This window comes from Petaurus breviceps, unplaced genomic scaffold (assembly GCF_028583685.1).
Source record: "Petaurus breviceps papuanus isolate PSGF00001 unplaced genomic scaffold, PetGlider_PUasm1.0 220, whole genome shotgun sequence".
Classification (NCBI taxonomy): Eukaryota; Metazoa; Chordata; class Mammalia; order Diprotodontia; family Petauridae; genus Petaurus; species Petaurus breviceps.
Window position 1 is genome coordinate 14,435,131 of NW_027185876.1, and position 20,007 is coordinate 14,455,137.

The window sequence follows — 20,007 nt, forward strand, 5'->3', positions numbered from 1 at the left end:
AAGTACCTACGTGCAAGGCATTGTGCTAAGCAGTGGGAATACAAATAGCAACAATAAATTCCCTGCCTTCAAGGAACTTCTACTCTAACGAGGGAAGATGATATGCAAAAGGAGGCTGAAAAGGAGGGGGAAGGCCACCAAGAGGCACCTGGCACTGCAATATGATGGCCTGTGGAGTCAGAACCCAGCAGAGTTGCTGGTGGAGAATTGAAAGTTATCTGGAGAGCTCTGAATGGTCCAAGTCCTTTATAAAGGAAGGCTTTGGGAGGTGTTTACTCTCCACCCTCAGGCCTTCCAATTAGAGGGGAGAAGTGGCTATGGGAGTTAACAAGGGTGTACAGTATCAAAAGCTGAGTCTGTCTGTTTAGCAGTTAGGTTTCAGGTGATCGGTTTATCTTGGGGGAAGGTGCTCCTTGGAGCTAAAGTCAAGCAAAGCTGCTGATGGATTCTCACCATCATTATGGGACATACCGACATACCATGTCTCAGACATGATGGGGTGGGTCCTTCTCTGTGAAGATGTGTCAGTGAGTCAGCCTATAATGTCATTCCACAAGAAAGGATGGATGCAAGGGACCAAATATGTTCTTTGGAAGAGGAACATATTCAAGTTTTGTTTACCTTAGAAACAGTAAAGGAATTGACAGGTTTTTAATTTTTTTTATTCTGAGCTTAACAATCAACTTATAAAATAGGCATTTCCAAGTACATAGAACAGAATAAAATTATACCTGAAATTGCAGCTTTGTTACTTACTACTTGGGTGACCATGGACAAGTTATTTGATTTTTCTGGGCTTGTTTCCTCATTTCTAAGGATGTATTTCTAAGATCTCTTTCAGATTTATATTGTAAGAGGCTATGATTCTTTCATTAGATTGTGAGCTCCTTAAGGACAGGGACTTTTTTTTGTGAATTTTTTTGTATTTCCAGCACTTAGTATGTGACCAGCACATAGTAGGTAGGCACTTAATGAATATTGCTTGTTTGATTGATTAATGGTGGGAGAATGATGCTGTATATTTCAATCCATTTGTATAGTAACACAAATAATCTTGCTTTTTTTTGGTAACTTTTTATGTAGCAATGGGGTTTTAATTTACTTGGATACCCAGTTTTGATACACTGTCCACAAAAATAAGGATAATGGTAGTCTTAATTGTGTATCCTTCAGTATTTAGTGGTCCCCTGCAGAATATGTGACTCTTTGCTAGACAGGATATCCAAGAACTCTAGCTACCTCATCAGACAGCTGTGCCCCAGAGGGTTGATCCCTCAATCAAAGCCCTCCCTTTGCATTTCCAACTTTGTGCTTTTGCTTTTGGAATCAGTTGTGTTTGCTAGCCCTGATGTGATGATGTGCCAAGAATGATAGCCATTAGTACCCTGAATTTGTATGCTAGTAATATCCACGAATAAATGAGTGAATACATGCTTGAGAAGGCTGTAATAAATGAATGAAAAAAGAAGCCCTGATATTACAAAGGTGAAGACCATCCCCGACTTCAAGGAGCTGACATTCTCCTGGGGAGAGACTACACATAAGAAGGAACTGGAGCTCCAGAAGGGTATTTAGGTTTGGAACTTACAAGGTGGTAAATGAATTGACATGTTCTTTCAAGCAGCAGTAGTTGTAATGACTTGAACATGGTTCTAGAACTAAGAAGGGAGGATGGAGACGGTAGAAGCTTGGAGGGGGAGGGTATGGGCACTTTTGCCGGGAAAGTGAAACATGATGGAGCTGTCTTTGAGACAGCAAGGTCTCAGTGTAGGAATTCTGGAGATGAAAAGATTGTCTTCTAATGCATAGTAATGGTAATGAATATCTCAAGCTGATCAGATGGTTTCAGGTTTTCTTGAAGTACCAAATGAGTACTTTCCTTCACAAATGTGAGTAGGGCCAGATGATCAGGACTTCTCTTTGGTGTGTAGAGGATCCTTAGTAGTATAGAAACCTCGTGGCGTTCTGGGTATCTACTTTCTTTCCCTATAACAAGTAGTGTCCCCCTTCTCTTGCATTTCTTAGTAGTGGCTCCATTCTCTTCTACAGTGGCTGGCAGAATTATCCTTTGGAAAAGAACATAGATGATTCTGAGAACAGTGATTGCTGTTGGTGGTGGTAGTGGTGTGTCTGTGTGGGTATGGGTGTGTTTGTGTGTGTTCAAGTGACATGGGGAAAAGGCCAGTTGGTCTCATAGGCTGCTAAGATTTTATATGTGTGTCTTCTATCTTCTCTTTAGCACCTAAATTCCTATATGTGTCTCTTCATTGCGATAGACCTGACCAGTGCTGAAAAGGTTTTTCTATTTGCTTTTTGGTTTGCTCCATATACATCCCTTAGAGAGTATTCTATATAAAGCAGTAGTAGCCCTTTATGGGGAGGGAGATGTGGGTTTTGGTGGAGGAAATTAAGTGAAATTCCCAGTTTATGGAGCATTCCTCTCTGATGTGTTCAGAAACATACTTCACTTCTCACAGACTAACTGGAATCTCCCACTCACTCTTCCAGAGTCTCACCCCCCACACCCCCCTCAGGCCTTCTACCTGCTGCTTGGGAGTGTTTATTCATGGTATTGCTTTTTGGAAACATGATGCCACTGTTGAGGAAACATGAATTCCTAATGATCAGGTGGCCATGGAAAATGGCTACTAGGCATATAGCTGTCCAAGGGAAGGAGTGGGAGAAATTGCCCCAGGGCTAGAGGGATCTATCTAGCTATAGCTCAACCACCAGAAATCTGATGAAACATGGGCAAGGGCCTTGCTTCCTTCCTGGAATCAGGTCAACTGTGTTATGGGTCATTGGAATATTGACAGACTTTATAACCCCCATTGGTATTCAGAAAGGAGAAAGACCGTCGGGAGAGAGGGCTCATAAGATTCAGTACTTCCCATTGCATTATATCCCATTTTTTTTTACTCAGGAGGGTAATCGGGGTGCGAGGGGACACCAAGCTATTTTCCATAATAAGTGGTTGAAGGTACTGGGAATGTTTAAGCCTGGAGAAGACAAGATCTGGTAGTTGTGCTGAGTGAGGGAAGCAGAACCAGGAGATCATTGTACACAATTACAGACACATTGTATCTGTGATGACTAACTTTGATAGACTTGGCTCCTCTCACCAAACAAGGTTCCAAGACAACTCCAAAAGACTCATGTTGGAAAAAGCTATCCACATCCAGAGAAAGAATTACAGAGCCTGAATACAGATCGAAACAAACTATTTGCTCTCTCTTATTTTTTCTTTTGTTTCTTCTTTCTAGTGGTTCATTCCATTGATTATAATTCTTTACAACATGAGTAAGGTGAAAATATATTTAATGTGAAGGTATATGTAGAACCTATATTGGATTGCATGTCATCTTGGTGGAGAGGGGGAAAGAGAGGGATAGGGAGAAAATTTGGAACTCAAAAGCTTGTGGAACTGAATGTTGTAAACTAAAAGTAAATTAATTTGTATTAAAAAAAAGATCTGATAGTTGGCTTTAAATAATTGAATTGTTGTCTTGTTTCCTAGGCCCCAGAGAATAGAAGTAGCAGTAATTATTTACAGGAAGGCATATTTTTACTCCAGATAAGAGAGAATTTCCTAACAGAGTTGTCCAAAAAGTATACAGACATGCCTCCTGAGTTAGAGAGTTCCCTGTTTCTGGAGGTTGTCAATGAAAGACTAGACGACCATTACCAATATTTGTCGAGGGAATTCTTGTTTTGGTATGAGTTGGACCAGATGACTTCTAAGCTGCCTTCTGATTCTGTGAATCTGGAATACTCTGTCAGCTGAGAAATTAACACATGCTTCATATTGATTTGATTTTAGACAAAATTATTTATTTCTAGAAGACTTGGTAATGACCACAATGTGCTTAGTATCCTAGACTGCTGTATCAGAGATTGCACAGTATACTCTCCTAATCTGAGTTAGAAAGTTAAAAAAAGGTAGATACTTATATAGTTGATATGTCTTTCTTTTGTTTTTTTATTCCCAGTACCTAATATAGTACTCTGCCCATTGGTTGCTTAATATATCCTTGTTGAATTGAGCAGAATTAGTGCTCTAGTCCAAATAACTGATCAATATTCAGAGAATGACAGATTGTAAGAGCTGAAAGTTCTCCTCAAGCCCTAGGGTTCTTAATTGGGGGTCTTGAGAACTTGTATGTGTGTGTGTTTTAATATGTTGATAACTGCATTTTAATATAATTGGTTCCAGTCCATCCCTTCATTTTACAAATGGGCAAACTGGAACCTAGACTTGTCTGAGGTCATACAGTTAATAGCTTTAAAACCAGGTGGTGTTTTTATTCCAAGTCCAGTTCTTGTCAGGACACTACACTTTCTTATATTGTGTTTATACTGTGGGATCTTTTCTGTCTGGCTATGGGCCAGCCCCAAGTTACGATATTAGAAAGGATATTGGGGCAACTATAAAATCATCCTTCACTGAGATGTGGCTTCCTCCTTTTGTGGTATAAAGGGTTGTTTGGAAGTGCTTGTGTTTATCTTGGGGGCTTGCTATATCTGGGCCACTTCCCCAGGTTGTTTAACATAAACTATGTCTCTCAAAATAAAAGACAGTCCCCTCAAGCTGCACTTCTTCTTCAGAGGCTGCATCCATCCTGATTCTTAAGAAGTCTTCTAGTCTATTTCCCCTACCCATAGGCAGCATAATGTTCAAATTTCCTGATGCCTAAGAATCTAGATACAATTCCAAATAGTTTTATTAATTTTATTTTTAAAAATAAATTTATATTGACATATTTTGTTTTTCTATCACCTAAAATTTTCCCTCTTTTCCTCTCCTCTTCCAGAGAGTCATTCCACACAATAAATAGTTTTTAAGAGAAAAAAAAAGAATCCCTCCCTCCCCCATGCCTGCTGACCTTCCCCTTCCCCCACACTAATAGTCTAGTAAAGGAAACATGCTGCACACAAGACAATAACCAAATCAGTCTTATCAAGGGGATATACTTACATTTTGAAAGGCAATCATAGAGAATGGTAGAAATAGATCAAGTCTTCTGGGATCCAGGTGGAATTTGGAATACTATTGGGGTCCCAGGTGGAATTTGGGGCATCGTCACCCAGGAAATTTCAGTGTTTTTTTTTTTAAAAGAATTCTTATCTAGGTTGTACAGGAATTGGGGGAAAGGAGTGAGGAGCCTGGACCTTCATCTTCTTCATTTTTTTGTTGTTCAGTCATTTTTCAGTCGTGTTTGACTTTACATGACTTGGGTTTTCTTGGCAGAGATACTAGAATGGTTTGCCATTTCCTTCTCCAGATCATTTTACAGATGAGAAAACTGATGTAAATGAGGTGAAGTGAGTTGTCCAGGGTCACACAGATAGTGAGTGTCTGGGGCCAGACTCCTCTGGAAGATGAGCAAGCCTGGAGTTGCTCTATCCACTGTTCCACCTAGCTATCACGCCTTCCTAGGCTGTATCAATCCTAATTGAGGCAGGATCTAGGGACTGGTGTTGATTCATGCTAGTGGTGGGGGAAGGGCAGAGGAAGACTCCAGTGAAATGGAGGCTAGTTGATAGACTCCCTACTTTTGGCTGTTGTTCTTTCTGGTCATCCTCTGACAGAGTGACTGGCGGGGGGGGGGACAGGTTTATTGGGATAGAGAGACTACTTGGGTACTTACAACAAGGAAGGTGTCTTCTTTATCTCTTCTTTTGGGGCCAAGTTTGTGCTTTTATGATTTTGCAACATTAATTTTTGATTGTTTTGTGGTAATTCTTTCCATTTACATTGTTGGAGTCATTGTGGTTATTTTTTCTTGACTCTGCTTGTCTCATTTTGTATTATTAGTTCATATAAATTTTCCCTGCCTCTATTCATCATGTTTGTTCTATTCATGTGCCATAATTTGTTTCCAGGGGTGGGGAACCTATGGCCTCGAGGTCACATGTAGTCCTCTAGGTCCTTAAGTGTGGAATCCGAGATTCAGTCAAAGGGCCACACTTGAGGACCTAGAGGGTTACATGTGGCTTCAAGACCACAGGCTCCCCACCCCCAGTAGCCTTTCCCTCATCAATGCACATTTTTTTCAGTTCTTTGCTATCACAAAAAAGTGTTCTATAAGTATTTTGGTGTATGTGGGACTTTCTTTTTATCAATGACCTCCTTAGTATATACTCCTAGCAGCTGGATCTCTGGGTCAAAGGGTATGGACATTTTAGGCACTTTATTTGCATAATTCCAAATTGTTTAACAAGATATTCACATTTCCACCTACTGAACCTATCTTTCTACAACCCTTCCAACATTGACTAGTCCTGTCCTTCTGTCAATTTAGCCAATTTGCTGACTATGAGGTGAAGCCCTAGGGAAGGCGAAGCCCCATTCATTTTAACAACCACATAAACATAACATCTGCAGTGTGCAATAAAGAATATAGGACAGGCTTTGATTATACTTTGATAAATTGCTATCTTTAAACAATTCCCGACCTCTATTTCCTAATCTGTAAAATGAATTAGTTGGCATAGATCATCCCTAAAATGCAAAAAGAGTTGTGAATTAAGGGTTGGAATCCTAAATATGAATCCTGCAGATCTTGAATTAGTATGTCGACTTCATTTATGAGCTACAGGTTTGAATTACATCATGGGGTCAAAGATTTTGAGCAGCAAGACCATCTACTCAAGGGCTGCTAGGTAGCACAGTAGAGTACCTGACCTGGAGTCAGGAAGACCTGAGTTCAAATCCAGTCTTTACCAGCAATGTGACTCTGGGCAGATCACTTAACCCAGTTTGCCTCAGTTTCCTCATCTGTAAAATGAACCGGAGAAGGAAATGGCAGACCACTCTAGTATCTTTGCCAAGAATCCTGGTCACAAAGAGTCAGAAATGACTAAATGACCCCAACTCAATCTTCCCCTCCCCATTTTACAAATGAGAAAACCGAGGCCCCAAAGCATTAGGAAACTTACTTTCTCAAGGTTACATAGATTGTCAATATCAGGGATGGGATTTTGAACCCAGGCCCTTGGACTCCAGAGCTGTCTTTCTACTGTAACAAAAACCAGGCCATATAATCCAAACTCTACCTGTCTGAGAATCCTTTTTATGATATTCTTGACTAGTAGCCATGTAGCCTTTGCTTGGGGGCTTTTAATAAGAGGGAACATCATTAAAGAGCCCATTCTTCTTTGGAGAAGCTCTAAAATTATTAGAAAGTTCTTCCTTACACGAATATCTCTTCAATTCTTCCATCTATTATTCTTAATTCTGCCCTCTTGGGCCAAGCCTCTCTTTCAATCTACGATTTCTTCCAGCTCTGAATATATGATTCCTTCTAGGTTTCTGTAGTAATTGCCAAAACTTTCTCTTAACATGTATGTTCTTCTTTGCAGTACATTGGAAGCCTGGATGTGCCAAGACCCAACAGCAGGGTGGAGATTGTGGCTGCCATGCGAAGGATACGGGTAAGTACTGTGGGGATCAGGGGTCATGTTGGAGACCTGCTAGGATGGGAGGTTCACCACTCTTGGCTTCTTACTTGCGCATTTCAGATGTCATTATTACATTCCAGGGAAGATAGCCTCAGTGACAAATGAAATCACTGTCTCTGTTAGATATTTGGACTTGGTTAAAATAGAAGTTTACTTTGTATCATTCACATTCTCTTGATCAATTTTTGATTCAATGGCCCCAAGAAAAAGAAATATTCCATAAAGGTTGGGTTACAATTTGTCACTATAGTTAAGAAATTCTTCATATGTCCTTTGTAGTAGTAGAAGAATTCATACTAGATTTGTTTTGTTTCAAGAGATGGGTTCATTCAAATAGCCCCTTTTCTAAAAGGAAAAGCCTTCTTAGGGACCAAGACTGATCATGGGATCAAGGCAGGTTTATACTTAATCTTGCAGAACGTTTTGTAACTTAAATGGAAAACACATGTGACAAAAGATGTTTTTCATTTTTGTAGACCTACCTTTAAGCCATCCTATTGATAGGAATTTAACTTATGGACAGATATTTAATTGAGTGTGAAACAGGAGAATAAGGAGACATAATTCTTCATTTTCAATCCACTTATTTCATGCTGCCTGATAAAAGTCCCTAATTTCACACATTCTCCCCTCCTCCCTCCATTTCCAGTTGTTTTTTGTCAACCAATATTCCACCTCTGCCACTGCCACGGCCTTCCATGTCTGGAGCAGAAGAATGTCTATACCACAAGTCACTCAGGATTTTGTCTTGCCGAGGATTCATTTTTTTTGCCCCGCCCCCATGGGTTGTATCTAAACAGTGTGTGTGTGTGTATGTGTGTGTGTGCGTGCGTGCACGCAGAAGGGCATGACTGTACACCAGAAAATCCCCAGTGAAAAATGTTCTGTCCTCTTTTCATTGGAGCTCTTTCTCCCCCTTCATTCTTTTGAGTTTTTCCTAATTTTCTTTCAGGACTTTCTGACAGTTTTGTATCTTTGGAGATGTTTCTATTGCTGTTTTTGAGGGGAATGTTGAAGGCGCAGGCTCTCCACCATTTTCTTGGGAGTCTGAGGTCTTTTTTCCCCCTGGACTTGGTTTTTTTTAAAGTTCCAGGGAACTTGGAGGGATGTGTTCAGGGTTCCACAAAGAGCAGACTCAGTGAAATTGCTATTCCTTTCAGCTTATTCAAAGAATCAATACTTTTAGTTGCCACAATGTTAGAAGGTCTTTCGCAATTCCTAATAGCCTATGGTGCTATTTCCTGATCCTCACTTTTGACATGACACTATTCTTCCTTCCTGCCGTTCATTGTTTATCAGATGTCAGCGAACTGTTCTGTGAAAACTGAATGATTGCCATTTTTACTACCTCCCACTCTTTCCTTCTCATGGAGATCATGAAGGTCACATTGAGGTCAGAAGAGATGATACAAAGACATTGTCAAGGTCTTTCTGCAGAATTTTGGAATCACTTGGGAGACATGGGAGATATTGGCAGAGGATTGCCCAGCTTGGCATGCCTGCATCAAAGAAAGTGCTGTGTTCTTGAGTAAAGCAGAATTGCAGTAGCTCAAAGGAAACACGGGGTGCATCAATTTCGAGGCATCTTCACTCCAAGTTTCCACATGGGCCATTTGTACTTGACCTGTGGTAGAGCCTTCTGAGCTCAGAATGGTCTGCTCAGCCACAGTTGGACACATGATTCCTTGACCCCAAGAGAGTGATGATGTTTTTGGTCCTCTTCAAGAATGAAGGACAACAGCTAACCAACCCTCTCCTTCTAGCGAGAATGTGGAGCTCCTTTCAGTTGAAAACCTAGACACTTGGGAGTCCTCGAACAAGCCACAATTTATTGTTGACTGCATTTTTAATGGTGTCAGCAAGGTGGAAAGTATTCCAGGGTTTGTTATACAGGAGAGTATGGCCAGGGGGATCTGGGAAGTAGTTCTTTAACTCATGCTGGCCTTGCTTCAGACCCTAGTGAAGTTTTGTCACCCCGACACCTGAAAGAGAATGGAAATAGGTAACATTAGTTTTAAAAAATAATTATAAAATTTATGTGTAATGATCATTCTCACGGAATTTTCACTCTGATCAGGCCATGCACTTTAGTCATTGTTCCTTTTCCCTGGCCTTCCTGGAAGCCCAGACAGAACCTAGAAGATAAGGAAAATAGATGGTAAGGTGGGGAAGGGAAGCAAATAGACATTTATTAAGGACTTACTGTGTGCCAAGATAAGTGCTAAACATTTCTACAAATGTTATCTCATTTGAATCTCCCAATAGCCCTGTGAGGTAGGTGCTGTTATTATCCCCATTTTACAGTTGAGGAACCCAAAGCAGACAGAGGTAAAGTGATTTGACCAGGGTCACATAGATAGTGTTTGAGGCTAGATTTGAATTCAGTTCTTCCTGACTCCAGACCTAGAACTCTATCTACTATGACATCTAGATACCTCTATCTACCACCTTATATTGGTGCCTTATATTGGTAAGATGTCACCAGTGCATTACATTGCCAAACCCACATGAATTCCCTCTTCGTGTGCTTAGGGAATTGGCAGATATGACTGAACCATGACCGGTTTTCTTTGAAAGATACCAGAGAATAAGAGCGATGCCGATGGACTAGAATAGCACAAATGTCCTCATTTTCTGAAAAGTCTAGAAAAAGACGGATTCTGCAAACTATGGATGATGGCATTTGTATCCTCAGTATGAGGACAGTAGCAGAGTGCCTGTCAAATAATAAGCACTTAATAAATGCTTAATGATTGAGAGTGAACTGAAATTCTATTCCTGGAAAAATTATTATTAAAAGGTAGAGTTTGTGAGCACTTAGAAAGTGAAGCAGTGATCATCTGAGAATGTCATGCCAAATGAACCCATTTTTTCATAGGTCATGTACAGTATAATAGTATGCACAAAGTATACATGCAAAGTATATATAGCATACTTTGATTTTAGCAAAGCATTTGATTAACTTTCCCATGCTATCTTTAGGGATAAGATGGAGAAATGTGGGGCTAAGTGGCCCCATCTTCCCACATCCAGGCCAGCTATGTTGTCTGTCAATAAACAGTTATTAAATACTGCTCTGTGCCCACTAAGGTGCTAAGTGCTGAGGATATAAAGTGAAAAAGAAAGGCAATCCCTGTCCTCAAGGAGCTTGCAGTCTACTGGAGGAAGACAACATAAAAAAGGAAGCTGAAAAGACTTTTTCCAGGGGAGGGAGAGAAGGCAGGTATCTGGTATAGCAGTCAGAGAAATCTAAAGGAATGCAGTCAGATGGGTGGGGAATAAAGAGGTGGTTGACCTGAGTACCCTCCTTAAGTGGATGTTTTGGGAGGAGCTCTCTGCTTTCTACCTCCCTTATGGAGAGGTCCCAGGGATAGAGGGGCCCAATGAGTGTGAGTACCAAGGCTGATATGATCCTGTAGGATTATGAGGGAGGTCCAAAGACGTGCCAGTGGGCACATTAGGGTAGGCAGCTTGAGCTGTCCTCTGCTGGCCTTGGGAATGTGGATTAGCTTTGGAATGCTGGCTTTCCATTCTGAAATCACTCCTGTGCCCTGTCTCCAGCTGCTCCTTTCCTTTTGTGATCCACTCCCAGTTCTTAATGAGTAGCTTATGAAATCAGAAAGAAACGAATTGGCTAAAATGCTGTTTGGTTTGGCTGCCACCATTGATGGCAAGGGCCCCAAATTGGGACTTTTTTTTTGTTGATGCCCTGAGCAACATCACTCACTCACTAATAGGTCCAGGTGACAACTCTATCCTTATCTCCATCTCTTTTTTCATACCGAAGCTTTCAGAGACTGAGTCAGCTAAAATTAGGGTTGCTAAGAACTTGGAAACTGACCCAATAGCATCAGTTTGGCTCTGGATACTGGGGCTAAGTGGATTATTTTCAGTGACTGCAGTCCCAAGGTTACTGGATACCCTGTGAAGTCAGATAAGCTTAGCCAGAGGAGTTGAGTCTCAGGAGATATGTTTGTGATAACAATCACCCTGCCTGGCATTTGTATAATGATTTATGTACTCTTCAAAGCACTTTCATATGTCCTTAGCTAAATTTATCCTCTGCAGCCCTGGGAGAGAGGATAGGCAGGTATAATTATCCCCATTTTAGAGCTAGGGGAACTGAGTTTTGGAGAGCTTTAGAGGTTTGCCAGAGGTCACCTAAGCAGTCAGTGGAAGAGTCGAAACGGGTTAGTTGCTGTTATTACTTATAACATTGTACTCTGCTTTTTGCTCCTTTGACTTAACTGTTCTTAGTTGTTATATACCTGGTGTTTTTACCCTTTTCTCCCATTTCACTATTATCTCATCTTCTCACTTTCTTTTCTATCGTTATCTTTTACGTAGATTGTACTAAAAAAAAAACCCTCCTAAACCCAAACTTTAAATGGTTCCATATGGCCTGCAGAATGAAGTCCAAAATCTTTAGCCAGGTGTTCAAGGCCCTGCATGAATCTACCTTTCCAGTGCCATCTTCTACAAATCTTCCATGCTAGCCCCAGCCAAAACTTTTCTGCTTAACCATCCACAGGACACACCTTTTCTGCTTCTCTAACCTCTGCACCTTTGCTCATGCCGTTCCCCCTACTTGGAATATGCCTCTTCTATTTTTTTTTTCATTTCTTTAAGTGCTACTCATTTTTCAAAGGTGAGTTCAGATTAAACTTCTGTGAAGCTTTTCTTTACCTTCCGAACCCACAGCAATCTTTCCTTCCTCTATTGTTTGAAAAAAAAACTCTATCATTTCTTTTGTATTTAACATTAATACCAGGTAGAAATACACACACACACACACACTTTCATCTGTGTCTTTAGAGCAAGACTGTAAGTTTATTGAAGAGAATGTGCCTCTATTCCCTCAGCACAACTTATTTTGTCATTTTTTCCTTTGTGTCTGACTGTTGGCGACTCCATTTGGGATTTCCTTGGCAAAGATACTGAAGTGGTTTACCATTTCTTTCTGCAGCTCATTTTATAGGTGAAGAAACTGAGGCAAACAGGGTTAAGAGACTTGCCTAGGGTCACACAGCTAGTGAATGTCTGAGGCTGGATTTGAACTCAGGTCTTCTTGAGTCCAGGCTTGGTGCTCTGTCCACTGAGCCACCCCTCTAGCTGCCCCCCTCAGCACAATGCATATATGTAATAGGTACTGAATAAGCATTTTGTGAATGGTTGAGATCATTGGAAGAGACCCCCCTCTCATCGTCCTCTTGCATCTGTCAGTCATCTTCCCTGACTATCTCTTCTTTCACTCCAGTCTTGGATGAAGATGTGGCCCCTTTTCCTTTCCAAGGTAAATCCTCCCTTTGCCTTTCTTTGTATTCCCAGCACTCATAACAGTGTCTGGCACATAGCAAGTGATTAATAAATGCTCATTGTTTATTGACACTAGTTATCTAGGATGTTGTTGGAGGCTACCTCAACTGGGAGCTTTCCATCTCTATGACTCACCAGATGAGACCCATAGGATCCTGGGGTTCAGAGCTGGAGGGGGACTTTGGATGAAATTGGACAACCTTAGACCTTTTTATGTATGAGAAAAATGAGACACGGAAGATAAATGTCTTGCTCAAGATCATACAGGTAGAAGTAAGTTGAACTATGGTTTGTACTCATGTTTCCTGACTCAAATTCAGGGATTCTTTACCTGGGGACTGTGAATTTTTAAAAACATTTTTAATAATTATATTTCACTATAATTCACTTCCTTTGTGATGCCTTTTATTTTATGAATTTACAATATCGTTCTGAGATGGGGTCCATAGGCTTTATCAGACGGCCAGAGGGATCCAGGATACAAAACTATTTAAGAATTTTTGCTCAAAATCTAGGGCTTTTCCCTTTATGCTACTTTGCCTCCCATGAGGCATCTATGGCAAATCTTCTGCTTTCCTATTCCTCTCCTCCCACCTTTATCCCTTAGATGTAATCTTTCCCTTGGAATTTCCGATTGTTGACTTTTCTCCTTTGCACTCTTAAAGATTTTTCTCCCTGTGACATTTACTGCCTCAAGTGCAAGTCCTTTAAATAGAAAGGATTTCTTTCTCAAGTAAAGAATCTTTGAATCAGAATGATTAAGTGAAATACATGTTTTAGGCCATGTCTCAGGAGATTGGAAGAGGAATCCAATAGGCTTCCCAGCCCCCTCTCAACACAGGTGGTTCTTGGCCTGATTCGGTGGTAGATGTCACCCGCATTGGCAGACCAGACCACGCTTCTGGCTGGGGTTCATTTTTTTGTCCATGTGCAGGCTCTGCTAGAGAGAGTCTCAGTTCATTCAGCGGTGAATTATATCTGTGTTTGTTGATTTTCTCCTTCATGGTCAAATTCCTTCACTATCTTCTTCTTTCCCATTTGTAGGATAAAGCAGCATGTTACCCTCCTGTGACCTACCCTGCCAGGGAAGTTGAGGGGATTCCTGTCTCTGTGCTAAGCCCTCAATGGTGTCCCATTTCAGGACTCTGGTGATGAGACTTGGTTTGGGTTCAGGAGGGGTTATACTGCTGAGAGGGACATCTGTGAATAATAGGGTTCTTCATGGCAGAAAGAAGAGGGAGTTAGTCATGGGGCCATCTTCTGAGTTAGAAGTAGAAAAGATGAGGAGAAGGGCTCCTAGGATTTCATTCCTCTTGGTGCTGATTCTTCAACTGAGGGAGGAGGGTGAACTCCCCCACCGCCATGCTAAGAAGATAGATCCTGGAGAAAGAGAGGTCAAAAGGAGCTTCCTCAAAGTAAACCCTAAGAAGATCTTCAAGTCTTAGACAAGGATTGTAAGGGGGCTTGGGAAGCCAGGTGGTGAAGTGGATAGAGTGCTGGGCCTAGAGTCAGGAAGACCTGAGTTCAGATATGGCCTTAGATTCTTCCTAGCAGTTTTCTCATCTATAAAATGGGAATGATAAATAATAGCACCAAACTCCCAGGGTTGTTATGAGTGCCAAAGGAGAGAGGAGTTGTAAAGCACTTAACGCTGCCAAGTACATTGTTGTTGTTCAGTCATTTGCTTGTACCTGACTCCATGTGACCTCCGTGGATGAGTCCATGGGATTGCTTTGGCAAAGATACTGGAGTGGTTTGCCATTTCCTTCTCCAGTGTGTCCCCACTTTACAGGTGGGGAACTGAGGTAAATGAGAGTTAAGTGACTTGCCCAGCATCACACAGCTTGTAAATGTCTAAAGCCAATCAGATCTTCCTGACTCCAGCCCTCTGCTCTATCCACTGTACCACCTACCTGCCCTTGTCAGCACTATATAAATGTTAGCTATCATGATTATTATTATTAGGTAAGTGGAACTGATCTTAGGTCCTTTCTGTATAAGTCTTAAGATATTGTCATAGCTGTGGAATTCTTGGAGTGGTTGCAGGTCAAGATAAGCATGATTGATTGAAGCTCTGAATGGGTACATTAGAGTTGGAGATTTAGTTGCTTTTGATTAGGGTAGGCTTTCTGAGAAAGGGGTTACCTATTGTTGTGATCTCACACCCCAAAGTATTAATGCCACTTCACATCATTGTACCCGTAGATCTTTTTCCTTTTGGTCTAGAAGATATGTTTTGGTCTTCCCAGGGTCTCCTGTTAAAAAGCAAGTATCCCAATTGGTTTCCATCTTAGTTAACAGTATCACCTAGGCTTCACCTTCCTCATCTTTAAAGTGAAAGGGGGGGGGCAAAAGAAAGAACACTGCATTTGGGATAAAGGACATTGGTACAGATCTCACCTCTGCTATCTCTATGACCTTGGGCAAGTCACTTAACTTTCTTAGGTCTCAGTTTCCTCAACTATAAAATGAGGGGTTTTGACTAGATGATTTCTTCAGGTTTCTTCTAAGCTAGAAATCAATGATTCTCTGATCTGAGTTTAAATTTGGCCTATTTAGTACATGTGTGACCTTGGGTCAGCTCACCTTTCTGGGCCACAGTTTCTTTATCTGTGATCCTGGATGATCTCAGAGGCCTCTTTTAGTTCTGACAGTCTGTGATTCTCTGATCATAGTTGATAGCCTGCTGAGAGTAAGACCCTGCTGCAGTGGGACAAAGGAAAAACTTTAGGACAGAGAGAGGGTGGTACTAACAGAAGGGACAAAAAGGGAACCGATGAGATGAGAGCATTTCAAACACATGCTTGACCCAGTTTACAATTATTCCCAGGACGAGGTCTTGAAGACTGTGGGCTGTTGGGTAGGACATGGCACCACTGGGTCCAGGTCTTCTAGGAATTGTCCCTTTCTCTCCCTTGAGAACACTAAACCACACTCCAAAAGAAGTAGATGGCTTCCACTCTCATTATTCAGTTGAAACTGTTGTCTCCAAAGTTACCAATGATCTCAGATGATCTAATATCCTTTCCTCAATCCTTATCCTTGACCTCTTTGCAGCCATTGACACTGTCCATTACATACTTCCTCTTGATATTTTCTTCTCTGTATCCTTTGGTGACCTGGTCTCTCCTGGGCCTCTTCCTATCTCTCTGATTATTCACAGTCCTTCACTGGATCTTCATCCAGTTCATGCCTCCTAACTAAGGGTGTCCTAAGAACTCTATCCTGGACCCTCTTTTCTTCTCTCTCTTCAGTGTTTCCCATGATGATCTTGTCAGTTCTTTTGGATTCATTGATCTCTGTGCAAATGATCCTCAGATCTATTTATCCTACCCTAAACTCTTTCTTAAACCCTCCAGTGTGACATCTCCAAGTTCTTGGACTTCTCAAACTGGATGTCCTATAGACATCTGGAATCCAACATGTTCAAAACGGAACTTATCATCTTTCCCCCCAAATCTTCCTCTCTTCCAAACTTCTTTCTTACTGTTGAGAGTAGCACCATCATCTCAGACACCCAGACTTGCAAAGTAGGTGTCATATTTAAATCTCCAATCTCTCATCACTCCTTTCCCCCTATAACCAATCAGTTGTCAAGGCCTTTTGTTCCTGCTTTCATAACATGGCTTGTATATGCCCCCTTTCTCCTTTGACACCAACCATTCTGGCCCAGGCTCTTACTGCTTCATGTGTGCCTAGACCATTGCAATTGCCAGTTGATAGATTTCTCTGCCTCAAGCCTCCCCACTTCCCACTCCATTTAGCTGTCAAATTGACATTCTTAAAGCACAAGTTTGACCATGTTGCCCCACCATTTCCCCATCCAGTCAGCTCCTGTGGTTCACTATGGCCTCCAGAATCAAATATAAAATCCAGGGTGCTTCCAAAATCTTTCATAACCTGGCCTTACAATTTCTTACATCTTATTCCCTTCCCTCTACATCCTCAATGACTCAATGATTCTAGCTCCACATTATTCCTTGCATAAGACATCTGCCTCTTGACTAAATTTTCCCTGGCTGTCCCTGATACCTGGAACACTCTTCCCTCTTCATTTCTCTATCTCCTGGCTTCCTTGAGTCTCAGCCAAAATCCACCTTCTTCAGGAAGTCTTTCCTAGCCTTCCCCCTGAGATAACGTCTAGTTTATCTTGTACCTAACTTGTTTGCATAGCATTGTTTGCATGTTGTCTTCTCCATTAGAATGTGAGTTCCTTGAGGGCAGAATGCCTGGCACATAGTAGGAGCTTCATAACTCCTTTTTGAAGTTGGTCAAATGAGAAGGGCTTTGATGGGCTGACCTCTTTGGAATAACAACAAATGTTTTGATGGCACATAGTCAGATTTCTGGCTGTTTAAAAAGGACAGGGACAGATTCCTGTGGTAGAATTGCAAGGACCATCTGGAGGTGAAGCTTGCTAACAGAACATGATGTAGCCTCCATGATAGAAGGAGATATTTTTGAAAGCCAGATGGCACTCAGAAGGAGGCTTAAATCCTCATTTATGGCTCCTCTGGCTATGTAAAAGGTGAACCCTCTGCTACCAAATAAACAGCTTTTGAAGCTGTTCAGCCCAGGATCAGAGCTACCTATTTAAACAGTGACCAGAGCTCTCAAACGTGTGTAGAAAGGTGGCCTTCTGGTCACTTGGTTGAAAGAGAAGAGTTTAAGGAAGCTGGACTCAGGACCTGGTGAACATTTTCTTTCTTGGCTGTGCTTCCCTTGGGAAGTGTGAACTTTTCTGAAAATGTCTCTCAGAATAGTTGAATTCTTTTTCCTGCTTGTGAGACTACAGGGACCCAGCCCTATTGGCTGATCTGGTTGGTACTGATTTTGTAGGCAGGGGTGGGTGGATCCTGCTGAAGCTTTGCCTAAAGCCTGATGGTCAGTTCCTGAGGCTCTCCCAGCCCTAAGTATAAGTTAGACCTACCCTCTGTAGCACCAGTCTCACGTGTCCTCCCCCAGTTCCTGTTTCTCCTGTCCTTCCAGACTCTGCTCCCTCCAGTTACCCTTCCTTGACTCTCCCCATTTAATGCCAGTCAATCCAACAATGGCAATAATAATAGCAAACATTTATATAACACCTGCTCTATGCAAGTTACTGTGCCAAGTACTTTACAGATATTATCTCATTTGATCCCCACAACGATGCTGGCAGGTAGGTGTTATTATGACCCCCATTTTACAGATGAGGAAACTGAGACAAACAAGGTCACACAGCTAGTAAAAATGTGAGGCTTCATTTGAACTCAGGTCTTCCTGACTCTAGGCTCTATCCATGATATCACCTAGCTGCTCATCTTTCAGCCTTTTTCTTTTTCCTATCTTCACAGCCTTTCCTGGTCCTCCTCTTAATGCCAGTGCCTTCCCTCTGAGATTATCTCTAATACATAGATATATGTCTATATCAATGTATCTATGTATCTATCTATATATATGTGTGTGTATGCATGTGAATATGTATCATATGATATAATAATATATAACATAATAATATGCACGCGTTATATACACATATGTGCATGCAGACATATTTATATAGAAAGATATATCTTTGGTATGTATATTGTCTCTGATTTATTCTATATTACAAATATCCCATATGCTATATGTGATAAGTATATATATTTTATGTCGCTATTTACATATGTAATAAGTATATATGTAGTTTTTATGTAGTTATTTGCATATATAATAAGTATATATCCTGTTTGTATGTAGTTTTTCTTCCCCATTAGATAGTGAGTTCTTTGCCTTTCTTTGTATACCCAGCAATTATTGCAATTTTTGGAACATAGTAGGTGTTTAATAAATGCTTATTGATTTGGATACACAGTATTAGTAGGTATAGATAGTTCTTTACAGTTGTCACTGATCATAGGTTTCTGTAATTATATGTAGGTATTAATGTTTGAATGTGGCTAAGTGGATTATGGGCTGCACCTGGAGTTAGGAAGATTTGGGTTTGAATTCTACTACTTAGCTATGAGTCCTTTGGCAAGTGTGATGATAACACCTACCTCACAGTCTTGTTGTGAGGGCCAAATGAGAAAATGTTTATAAAGTGCTTAGAGCAGTACCTGTAATCAATCAATACAAATGAATTTATTAAGCACCTTCTGTGTGACAGGTACTGGGAATTCAAAGACAGAAGTGCCTGCAAAGAACTTATACTGTATTGGTACTCTATAAGTGTTCACTATTATTATGCCCTATTCTCCATCTCTTCCTTTTCCCATTGGGGGGATGAGGGTTGAGCTCTCCTTGGAATTCCACACAGCTGGGAATGTGGTGCTTTGCATACAACTAGCACTTAAGTGTTGACTCATAGGTTGAATGGTGGGAGTTCTGGGTACTAATAGCAAGAACAGCATTACTTCCTTTTGGTCTGGACCTGGGCTCTAGTTCAATTCCCTCATTTTACAGATGAATAAACCAAGACCCAGAGAAAGGAAATGACTTCTCCACAGTCAAACACAGCCAGCAGATGTGGGAATGGTAATGAAAGCTTTTTATTCACTCTAATTAAGTCATTGTCATTCCTGCCTGCACAGGCTCTGACCTGCCTTTTAACTCTGTAGGGTTTTTTTTTTTAATAATCATTGTAATTATATATCTCTGCTAATTTTTCTTCTCACTTTTTACTGTGTCATCTTTGATTATCCTGCCTCATCCTTTCTGCAGCTTCCCCCAGGTCCCCAACATGCATCTAATCAGCTGCCATGTCTTGTTAAACCTCCCTCTAACATCTGTCTCCCGTCCTATTCTCTCCCTCAAAAAGGCCACTACTCTGGTGGTTCAAGTCCTTATCGCTGATTGCTTAGGGTATTGTAATAGACTCCAATTTGTCTCTCCACTCCAATCATTCTTAAACACAGCTATCAAAATAATATTCCTCACCCCTTTATTCAAAAACCTCCCTATGGCCTCCAGAATAAAATATGGCCAACCTTAGCCTAGCATTTAAAGCTCTCCACAGTCTAGTTCCAACTTCCCTTTCTAGCTTTATCTTCATGTTAATCCTTTCCCTCTTCCAATTTCTGGTTGTTCTCTCGACTCCATTTGGAGTTTTCTTGGCAGAGATACTGGAGTGGTTTTGTCATTTCCTTCTCCAGTCTATTTTACAGATGAGGAAACTAAGGCAAACAGGATTAAGTGACTTGCCCAGGGTCATGCAGCTAGTAAGTGTCTGAGGCTGGATTTGAATTCAGGAAGATGAGTCTTCCTGAC

The 20,007-nt window shown here is 41.1% G+C and overlaps 1 protein-coding gene across 4 annotated transcripts in view; it reads left to right on the forward strand.

The window, feature by feature from the left end:
- Positions 1 to 20,007, forward strand: part of NOS1AP (nitric oxide synthase 1 adaptor protein) — a 401,227-nt gene that overhangs the window by 93,433 nt on the left and 287,787 nt on the right. For all 4 annotated transcript variants that reach the window (XM_069094646.1, XM_069094650.1, XM_069094647.1 and 1 more), the window contains exon 2: positions 7,363 to 7,434. In XM_069094646.1, coding sequence (XP_068950747.1) covers positions 7,363 to 7,434 — 72 coding nt within the window. The remainder of the gene's footprint in view (positions 1 to 7,362; positions 7,435 to 20,007) is intronic.